General features: G+C 38.7%; 1 protein-coding gene across 2 annotated transcripts; it reads left to right on the forward strand.

Moving 5' to 3' along the window:
- The first annotated feature begins 5,139 nt into the window (after window positions 1-5,139).
- irx4a (iroquois homeobox 4a) lies at window positions 5,140-9,220 on the forward strand. Of its 2 annotated transcripts, XM_077204841.1 has the most exons (5): window positions 5,140-5,607; window positions 6,058-6,297; window positions 6,688-6,794; window positions 7,250-7,563; window positions 8,039-9,220. In XM_077204841.1, the coding sequence occupies exons 1-5, from the start codon at window positions 5,563-5,565 to the stop codon at window positions 8,704-8,706; spliced, it is 1,374 nt and encodes a 457-aa protein (XP_077060956.1). In that variant the 5' UTR covers window positions 5,140-5,562; the 3' UTR covers window positions 8,707-9,220. The 2 variants fall into 2 exon arrangements, with proteins under 2 accessions (XP_077060956.1, XP_077060955.1); XM_077204840.1 differs by lacking the exon at window positions 5,140-5,607 and having other exon boundaries at window positions 5,961-6,297.
- Window positions 9,221-10,853: the final 1,633 nt, after the last annotated feature.

Here is a 10,853-nt window from a genome sequence, read left to right on the forward strand (position 1 = left end):
AATTCTTGATTTTAACTGCATATTCAACATACAATTGCACAATTAGAAAGTAGTGTGCGTGTCTGTCTACTGATGATGATAAACAACTGATGATGAATTAACACATTATTTAATTGTGCAAGATCTTTGTATCTGTGCACTATAAAAAAAGGGGTATAGGATCATTTAAAATGCCCATAAAACAGATCCTCAGATGCTCTCAGCATTGAATGTTTGCATCCCTAACTAGCTGTTTGAGGAACACCTACTCGGTCTTAACTGAGCAAAGAGTGAGCGTACTGACCCTTCTGATCAATAATGCATGGAGAGTGAACAGCAACATGCTAAACCTCTTAGCCACTGCAGCGGAGGAGAGGAGAAAAGCTTCTTCCAGCTCCTCATAACCGCGGCTCTCCGTGTGGAGCATCACAGAGCCTCTGATTGTCCAAGATAGACATGATGAAACAATTGACACTTTCTTTTGACCCACATTCTAGAGGCTCTAATCCATTACATGAAGCTGAAGGCTGAAACGGCAATATTTTGAAATTGCATTTCAATATCTGGTACCACTTTATTTTACAGTGTCCTTGTTACAGATACATTTAGTTACTAAATAGTAATAACTGTAAATGATGCATGATTACATGCAACTAACCCTCAACCAAACCCTAACCCTATAGTAAGTGTATGTAGTTAATTACACTGCAATACAGACACCCTAACTAAAGTGTAACCTAATATCTGGTAACACTTTATTTTGATGGCCAACCCACGACATTCTGCTAACTATAATTTGTCAACTACATGTCTACTAACTCACATTAGAGCATTAGTAGAGCAGTAGACTGTAGTAGACTGTTATTAGTAAACAAGTAGATCATTGAACTGAGATTGCCTGAGGTTTTCCACATTCTTTATTTAGCTGCCTAAATATCTATTTAATTGCCACAGATGCGCATGATTGAGACGGGAATTTAAAAAATGAAACATTCAAGAGTAATAATCAAAAGTGTGTCTTTCATTATGACTGTTAGGGTTCGGGTAAGTAGAATAAGTTACACAGTTACAAAGTTACAAATGTAGTAACAAATTACTTATAGTGAGTAGAATGTCGGTTCGGGAGCATCACAATAAAGAGTTAGCAGATATTAGGCAGAGAGTCTATTATACTCTAATGGGAGTTAGTTGGCATGTAGTTGCAAAGTTAATAATAGTTAGTAGAATATCTAAAGTGGACCACTGAAATAAAGTGTTACCCAATATCTGTATAAATTATAACAGAAAACAAAACATGCATTTATTATCATCCATAGATACATTAAGCAATTTTTACCTTAGATCCAGGGCAAACTAAACAGCCGCTGACCTTTAACCCACCCCTAAGCACTAATCTATTCATAAAAAAGCTAAAATATATGCAGTGCATTTTGTGTGTGGTTTAGCTTGAAAATGCTCGTCGATTGTAATTTCATACAAGTTTGGAGTTTATTTGCGTGCCAGAACCGCAATTTATGTTGCTTGATTTATTTTCCACTCCCTGTAGACACTGGCCTCAATTCTTTGCAGCAGTTATTATAATGCTTTCTCTAATTTGTCACCCATAGAAGGGAAAACGAAAAACTTTCAGAACAACTCCTGCTATTCTTCAGAGAATAACACAACCGTGCACTGTGTCAATAATACAGTCCAGCGATTACAACAAAGGCATTTATCGTCAGTTAAATCATAAATCAGTTAATGCATGCCTGGCTCTGGATAGAGTCAGAAGAGGCAGGTTAAGATATGCTTGTACTGTAGAAGCCGATTCTCTTGCACAGGAACTTTATCTGCAGACAGCCTGGGAGCTGCTCGCGGCATGATGTCATTCCTGGATCATCAGCTGCACCTGTCTCATCCTAGACTGAATACAACTTTGAAGTGTTGTCTGCAAACCGCCGATTATTTACGGTTGACCAATATTGGACAGACAAACAAAGCACGCAATTAAAAATTGGGCCGAGGGAAATGTTGTAATTTCAGTGACTGATTATTTTTCATGATACAATTCATGAAAATAAGGACGAATATCCTCGCTTGCAAGACTAAATTTCATTGGGAACCTTCGGTGAACTGGTGCATTAGATGAAGCTGAATGTCTGCGCTCGGAACAGAAAGGCTCTAATCGGCTTCACCATGAAGAGACTTAAAATAGAAGTGTATGAACTTGTCAAGGCACTTACAGGAGAATGTGGAGCCTGCCTCAGACTGCAACGCAAATCATCCTCACACTTCCTCAGATGGTAGAAAATTTACACAGACCAGTCTGCCTTAGCAAATCTACTAAATATTATTTGATTATTTAAGTCTCATGTTCTGTTTGGGGTCTGAAAGACCCAATGCCCATTTGTTAGCTTGGAAAAATACTTTTCCATATATGAGAACTGATTGTAAACTAAATACAAATTTGCTAACACACTTTAAACATTGTCTGTAAAAAAGAAAAATACAAAAAAGGCTGCACTAGATGCTGTTTAGCGTATCGGAGACCCAATATATAAAATATGAATAAATGCAATGAGGTGTCTAAACTGAAGTAACATACTCCTGGCTGTTGTTCATGTTGATTTGTTTTATTTATTTCTACAGTGTTTTTTTTTTTTTTTTTTTTTTTTTTTTTATAATGCCTTTATATTCTGGATAACAACCATCTTTATAAATAAAAAAATGCATGTGATGAAAACAAACAAATCTTCCATAATGTATGTTAGAGTCAGAGTAGCATTCAAAAAGAATTTGTACAGGTACATTTTGAAAAGCATTCATCAATTCCTCTAATCATATGTCACAATCATCCACATCCAAGCATCCTTTTCCTAAGTTTCAGGGTTTTTTTGTTTGTTTTTTAAGTGGAGGAACATTTTCTTTAGAGATACAGATTTCATCTGCAACTGATATGTCAGCATCATGTGTTAGTCATATAGGGCCTCTCATTGTTGCTCCTTATATAAATTTGTTCAAACTGTACAATTTTCTTCTGTAATTGCATTTGATTTGCCCTAATTAAATCATTTTGCACTGGTTGTAATGGGCGTCGTCCGCTGGATAGGATACATGACTTATGTGTGTACCTGTGAGATGTATAGACCTGTATAGCCAGATTTCTCTGAGCTGGACGAGGGAGGAGGAGGAGGAGAGGGAGCAGGAGGAGGAGGAGGAGGAAGAGGAGGATGAGAAAGAGGAGGAGGTGTTGAAACATGCTATCCGGTGATTGATTTGCGCTTGGTTTTGTCGGAGACAACAAAAGGATGCCATGTCCTTTCAAGGTGTAATTCACCCAGCTTATAATTCTGTTGAGACGTAGTGCTAGATTTATGCATTCAAGTATCCTGCTTATCCGGTCAGATATTTGGATTTGGCAAAACCTTGTTCAAAGCTATTCTTAAATCATGTTTAAATGTTTCAGATTACATCTCTGCAAGCATTGCTTTCGTTTTGAACGTATTTCCATATTAAATACACCCCGTCATAACTTCTCCATCTATCCAAAAGAGCCAAGCTTCGTTTAAATCTTTAACGAAAAACAAGAGCGGGAATTCTTGCGCAGACTTCATTATCCTCTAAAAGCTTATACTAGAACGTCTTAATATTTAATAGGGACCCAAATAACACCAGCAAAAAAGAAAAGAAAAAGAAAAGAAAAAAAAGTAATGTAAATGTATACGGAAAGCTAGACTTGCCCATCACACTTCACGGATGCATTACCTGTTTTCACTGCAGTCTAGTGTTTGTGAGGAGGAATCAATCATAGAGTTGATGTTACTTGAGATAAAATGTCACGGGTTATTTTCAGGGTGAAAGAAAATGACTTATTTAGCTCCAAGTGCGCGCGCTTTTGAGAATGATATAATATGAACGTGTATATATATATATATATATTTATATATATATATAATTATATATACAATGTGATCTCAATGTAGGTTATTATTTACTTAGATTGATAGCTTTTGCTTAGATTAACAACTTTTTTTACATAAGAAGAAAAAACACTCAAATCGTCACTTAGTAAATGAATGAAAATGCAATGCTGAGCCAGATTTGGTCAGTCACTTGACCTCACGTCTATTAACACACACACGCCGACATTTGCTCGCTTATTGTCTGACTAATTTAATTTCACAGAACACTTATTTTCCTAACTCAAGTGCATGCCAAAGGAGAAGGAAAGGGTGAAAAAACTTGCCTGATAAAAGTCTAACTCAATTTAACGACAAGTACCTTCATCTGTAAATGAAAGCAATTATGCGGCCCATATTATATTATGTTGGCCGGTCTCAAGATAGTCATCAATCACCCGCAATCGAGCTGTCACTGCGGGCAGATTCGTTTCTTGCAGGCAGTTTTCCAGCTGGGGAAAAGAGAAGTACATCATCATTAATTTGACTGTGACCCCGGGGCTTCTCACATGTCTGAACCTGGGCTTCTCTAAGCGAGTCAGCAACACACCATGGTGCACCTACACTTTCATCACTCTCAATGGTGAAAAGAAGACCTTTACATGAACAGACATATGCACAGACTTTAGATAGATAGATAGATAGATAGATAGATAGATAGATAGATAGATAGATAGATAGATAGATAGATAGATAGATAGATAGATAGATAGATAGATAGATAGATAGATAGATGTCATCATGCTGAAGTTATCACATAAAACGTAAAACCACATAAAAAGTGATACAATATTGAACTCTACAGACTAAAAAAAATAGCGCACTTTTATAGAAGTAGGCTATTTCACTTCCAGGGTTCTAAGTAATAAAATAAATTAATATGAATATTAATATCTAATTTGTGGCGCGTTAGTTTGAATAAACTGATCACAATACAATTGCAATCCATGAGAAGCTAAAATACGTCTAGTATCTGAACTATGAGTTTTCAAATTTTCTTTCTCAGATTGCTAACAGGTAAATAAAAAGTGTAAGTGTTTATTAATGAGGGGAAACCACCGGATTATGTATTGAAATTCTGATAAATTGAGATGAAAAGGCGCTTGCTAAAACGATATATTGTCACATTTTAGTATTGCAATCTCTTTTCAAAGCTCAGATTAATTGATAAGCTCAATTACAAGCCCATTGTGCCTTAAAATTCCAGCCCCACCTCCCTGTCACTCGTTTGGGATTTTTATCCAGAGAAATGCATATTAAAGTTAGAGTCTGGTCATTTTGACTGGGTTTCTTCTGACGTCAGAGCCACCGGCGTTTAAAACAACCCGCATCTGGGCTGACGTGTTTAATACTAGTTTTTATAACGCAAAATATGTATTTCTGACATCAAAGGCGGCAATTCGCCAAATGCTTTACGATGTGCGCGGTAGTGTTGTAGAAGTTTAATAGAGCGATAGGAGAGAGCATCCAAACTGGGCATCTATTGAACATCCTCAGGAAGGCGTTTAAGCAAATTAAACATGGTAGTATTGCGCTTCGCCCTATAAGCGTCCGGCAGCTTTATGCTTTACCAATCAATCGGTACAGTGAAACACAGCAGACCTGCAGTCTCGCCTGCTTTCGGGGAAACGGGGATCACTCTACAATGTCCTATCCTCAATTCGGATATCCTTACTCTTCTGCACCTCAGGTAAGAGTTGTTATCGCGCACTTATTGTTGCATTGATTCAGATTCTTAAAATGTGAACTTCAAAGGGGAAACGCGCTCACGTGCGCTGCGGGGTTAAATGCGAGTGATAAAGAAAAAAAGATAAAGGTTTAATCGGATTTCTGCGATGCAATTCAGGGCTTCCCTCTGCGCTTATCATTTTACAAATCTACTAACACGCGTTCGCGTAACAGACACATGCAAAAGTGCAGATTTGATGACAAGGGGAAGGAGGACAACAGTTGTTTTTGGCCATGATCCATAACATGCATTGTCCTGTGGGGGCTGACTGTGGGCACTGCCAAAAAAAAAAGAAAAAAAAAAAGAACTTTCACTGCATTTTTGGAAACATTTGGACACATTTTTCCGAGGTATTATCCTCGGATGGTGTTGGTGTTTTATTTATCCTGTGACATTTCCAAATCATTCCAGTTCCTCATGACCACCAACTCTTTGACATCTTGCTGCGAGTCGAGCACAAGGTCCATCTCGGATTCGTCCGCGCAGACGCCCGTGTACTGTCCCGTGTATGAGAGCAGACTGTTGGCCACCGCCAGGCACGAGCTGAGCTCCGCCGCTGCGCTGGGAGTCTACGGGAACCCGTACACGAGCAGCCAGGGCTATGGGAATTATGTTACCTATGGAGCTGACGCCTCCGCTTTCTACTCTTTGGTGAGTTTAAAACATATCCAATTATACATTATAATAATAGCATGCATTCTAACAATGAATCATGATGTTAAGATCCCCGCAATTCTGCATAACGAAGGTGTTTCTATATCTAAAAAGGAACGTTTATACAATTATGTTAAAATATCAGCAAATTAACCTTATATTTCTTTAGTACCCACTCAATAAATAATTGCAGAATTGATCCATGTTTACAGTTCAATTTTTATCATTTTATTAGGTCCAAGTTTGACTTTAGGATAATGGTAATTAGCATCATATTTTTCACCTGAAAACAATGTTAGCAAGAGCCTTGTTATCATGACAAGCATCATAAATGTAAAGTTGAATCGCATGAATGTCATTACTGACAGGTCTTGTGTTTATTTTCAGGGAACATTTGATGCCAAAGATGGAAGTGCGTCTGCGCATGCGGGAATTACACAGGCTGCCGCATATTACCCATATGATCCCTCCCTGGGACAGTACCAGTATGACAGGTATTGAATAGCGGCCTTCATTAGAGTCTTCTGATTGCCAATTAACTAGTGCAGGACTCAGTTCATTTGGATCAATTGCATAGGCCGGGTTCAACATATTGATGGAATAATTAGCGCAATCGCCCTATAAATGAACAAAAACATTGTATGCATCTTTTTCAATAAACCAATTTCAGGTCACTTTCTTTGATGCATATTTTATGTTATATCATGCTCTTGACAGTTTGCCCTTCAGGGTTTCCCCTGAAGTGCTTTAATGGCCAGATACTTGGCCGGTGCAGTCTGTGTGCACTCGATCAAGCAATTTGTACGCTCTGTTATGCTTCTAAAATAAACGCGATGCATGGCTTATGGAAACAACGTAAGACATAAAGTCCTTGTATTGCTATGCACTGCAAAAACATTTGCATCAACTTTTACCACAACAACATACGATTTTTTCTTTCATATCACAGATACGGATCTATGGAAGGAGGAACTAGAAGAAAGAACGCCACACGCGAGACGACGAGCACGTTGAAAGCATGGCTCCAGGAGCACAGGAAAAACCCCTATCCCACCAAAGGAGAGAAGATCATGTTGGCAATCATCACCAAGATGACACTCACACAAGTGTCCACATGGTTCGCCAACGCCAGAAGAAGACTAAAGAAAGAGAACAAGATGACATGGCCACCAAGAAACAAGGGCTCAGACGATAAGAAATACGACGATGATGATGAGGATGGGTCACAAGAAGATCAAATCAAAAGTGAAACCAATGATGACGGTCAGTCCCATTACATTCTTCACAAATCAATGGGTCCTTTTTTTTTATTGGTATCTTGTTTTTTAAAATTAAACTATTCTGCCTTGAGCTGTCTGGAAAAGCATCAGCACAAACTTTGAAAAGTCTGACGAAAGGCATCACTTAAAAAAAAAAGAAAAAAAAGGAAAAAATAAGTCCATTAGCCTACATTGGAAAACTTTTTTCAGAGTATTACAATTTTCTTCACATCAAGAGTTTATTTAATTACGTCTTTAATAAATGTCACATTCTTACTATTTTATTGTAAAATAACCTACTATTTGTTCAGCGAAATATAATGTAAAAACTATTTCATGAATGATATTAATCAAAGCATTAGCCCATTTGGTTCGGGTGTGTGTTTTTAAAATAGCCTATTTGTAGCAATTTATAAGCTTGTTTCTTTTTCTCTCTCTCGCTCTAACATTTACATCACTTTTTTTTTTTTTTTTTACAGAGAGCAAAAGTCGAGAAGACAAAGAACTTCAGTTGAGTGACTTGGACGACTTTGACACCATCGAGTCTGAGAGCTCAGAGTGTGAACTCAAACACCGCTTTCACATGAACGCGCACATGGCGACCACTGATGATCGCATCAAAGAACCATCGCCAAAACTCTCCATTCCCGGTCTGCTCGAAGCTGAGCGCGATCTCTCCAAAAGCTGCTTGAAATCGACATCCGAAGACTGCGAACACGTCAAAACGTGTTTCCAGCAACAGGGTCATCCATTACTGGACAGCAAACCTCGCATCTGGTCTCTGGCCCAGACCGCGACCTCGTTAAACCCGACAGAGTACTCCTCATGTATGCTTAGATGTCAACCATCACCCTCCGCCTCCTCACCTGTAAACGGCCTGGAAAGACAGCAGGATTCACCTGTTACGACTCTCAGAAACTGGGTAGATGGAGTTTTTCACGACCCCTTGTTCAGACACAGCTCCTTAAACCAAGCACAGACGAACACTACAGTTTCTTGGACCACCACGACTAAAGGCTCAATCTTAGAGACTGGAGGCATTGGACGCTCCGTAGGGAACAGCAACGTGATAAAAACACAGCAGCAAGAGGCCAGGAAGGACAGTATGGCATTTTCAAAGGGGGTGAATAAAATATTCTGTTCCTAGCACACCAATGATCCTCAAAAGCGAGGAGGACTGTTTGGAATAGCCGTTTACGATTTTCAGTTTACAGACGCAACAGATAACAAATGTCAGACTGTGAATCGATGGGCCCAAATACGTTTTCTTACATACAATTATTGCGCTGTCATGGGAAAATGTATGTATGTATTGCTGTGTTGACACCTCACTGGCGATGGTCCCACAAAAGGGATTGATTTATATATATATTTATTGGTTAGGTTGACGCACGTTCAGATTATGTAAATTAACAACTGAGGTTTATGTTTTGAAAGATTGAAGAAAAAAGTTTACAGCCTAGTTTGGTTTCGGCTTTTATTATTTCGTTGGCATGCATATGTTGCAAGTTTTTAATGACTATTCTTTTAGACTCGGACCTTGTTTCAACGACTCACAAGTGTCACTGTTAAGAAAGTATGCACAAATGCACAGATCTCCTCGAAACTGGGGAATGTTCAAATCTGCTCACTACAATAAACGGTCAATTTTCCGAAGCTTTTGTTCTGTGTATCGATCAGAGTCGCTGTCCCTGGTGCTGAACAGACGCAGCATTAGTCCCGATTAAATTTACCTGCTTGATTAAATTTAGTGATTTAGTGATAGTAATTTAAGCTTTATTTGTATTTGTCACTAAAGAGGTGAAGTCACACCATGGAAGTATTTTTATCCTGCCGTAATTTGGCATCATTAATTAGGCTATACAGATTTCTATTTTTTTTAAAGTCATTTCATTATGTCAAAGTAATGGCATAACAATACAAATGGCCCGACTGTCCACCCTAAATAATGCATATGATGTTCTCCACGGTGATTGTTTCGTGTGTATCGTGTTTGGCTTTGTAATAATTCCTCAATAACTATTTATCATTCCCTCTCGTCCTCTGATGGGAGAGATGAGGCCCTCAGGAGCCATAAGACAGCGCTGGATGAGCTCCATTAACCCGCCATAACCAGCCTGTAATTGGGATGTTTTCAGTCATCATTCACTTCACTCTATTGATTTCTACTCTCTCTCCCTCTGATAATATTATCGAAGCACCAAATCCTTTACCCTGACCCAACACTTGAGATGGCCTGAGTTACCCAGACAGGCCGTTTATATGGTTAGAAGGCGAGATCATTCGAAATGTTCATCTTGACACAGACCCCTCAATTTGTGGAGGTTCTCTGTACTCTGAGGCTTTTTCACCGGGGCGCGTCTCTAAGTGAAAAGGGCAAGAGAATTAGTTGGTCGAGATAAAAGGGCAAAAACACGCAGTCAAAGGCAGGACTTGACAGTGATGGTGAAAGCGTGGCCCCTGGAGGACTGGGGTCCGTTGAGAGGGGCTTCAGTGATGAATTTCAATGTGAAAGCCAAACGATTGAGATCTTCTCCCTGGACAAAGACATTTGAAAAAACGTGTTTTGTCTGTACAACGCAATGCACAACAAATGGTGGTGTTGGTTTTGTCTCCCAATAAAGAGCATTATTTTTCACAAACACAAAAAAATGTATAAAAAATACAAAATGCCAGGTTTAATAATACTTAACAATTAAGTAATTTACTCATAAAATACTTTTTATATAAATAATAATTATAATAATAATGTAAAATTATAAGAGATTACATTTTTTTCTGAAAATTAAAAATATATACAGAGCATAACGCAAAATATCAAAGAAAAATGGGGAACATAATACAAAACCATTGCACATCGAATAATAAAACATTATGTATAATGTATACGAATATTGTTTCAAGAAACTTTCCTATCGTAAAGCAGGGGTTGGAGAGGGAGAGAGAGAGAGGGGGTGGAGGAGGTGTGATGCTTTCACTAACGCATTCAGGCGTGTCAAACACACACACACACACACACACACACACACACACACACACACACACACACACACACACACACACACACACACACAGAGAGAGAGAGAGAGAGAGAGAGAGAGAGAGAGAGAGAGAGAGAGAGAGAGAGAGATAGAGAGAGAGAGAGATGATGCTGAATTAACGGCGATTTTTACATAGAAACCGAATCAAACTGTAATCAGCGACGCGTTACTTTTCATTAGGCGCCTTTGACAGCAGCACATTCAGTCTCGATAGGGGACACAGGGGCCGCTGAAATAAACTGCTCTCAAAACA

The sequence above is a fragment of the Siphateles boraxobius genome, unplaced genomic scaffold, assembly GCF_051911475.1.
Source record: "Siphateles boraxobius isolate OS27281-9 unplaced genomic scaffold, OSU_SipBor_1 12, whole genome shotgun sequence".
Taxonomy (NCBI): Eukaryota; Metazoa; Chordata; class Actinopteri; order Cypriniformes; family Leuciscidae; genus Siphateles; species Siphateles boraxobius.

What these genes read in the sequence shown, in the direction of transcription:
- irx4a (XM_077204840.1), top strand. Translation starts at nt 6,010, where the DNA reads ATGGTGTTGGTGTTTTATTTATCCTGTGACATTTCCAAATCATTCCAG. An exon ending in CCTCCGCTTTCTACTCTTTG is followed by an intron (nt 6,298 to 6,687) that starts GTGAGTTTAAAA and finishes GTTTATTTTCAG; the next exon opens with GGAACATTTGATGCCAAAGA. An exon ending in AAGTGAAACCAATGATGACG is followed by an intron (nt 7,564 to 8,038) that starts GTCAGTCCCATT and finishes TTTTTTTTACAG; the next exon opens with AGAGCAAAAGTCGAGAAGAC.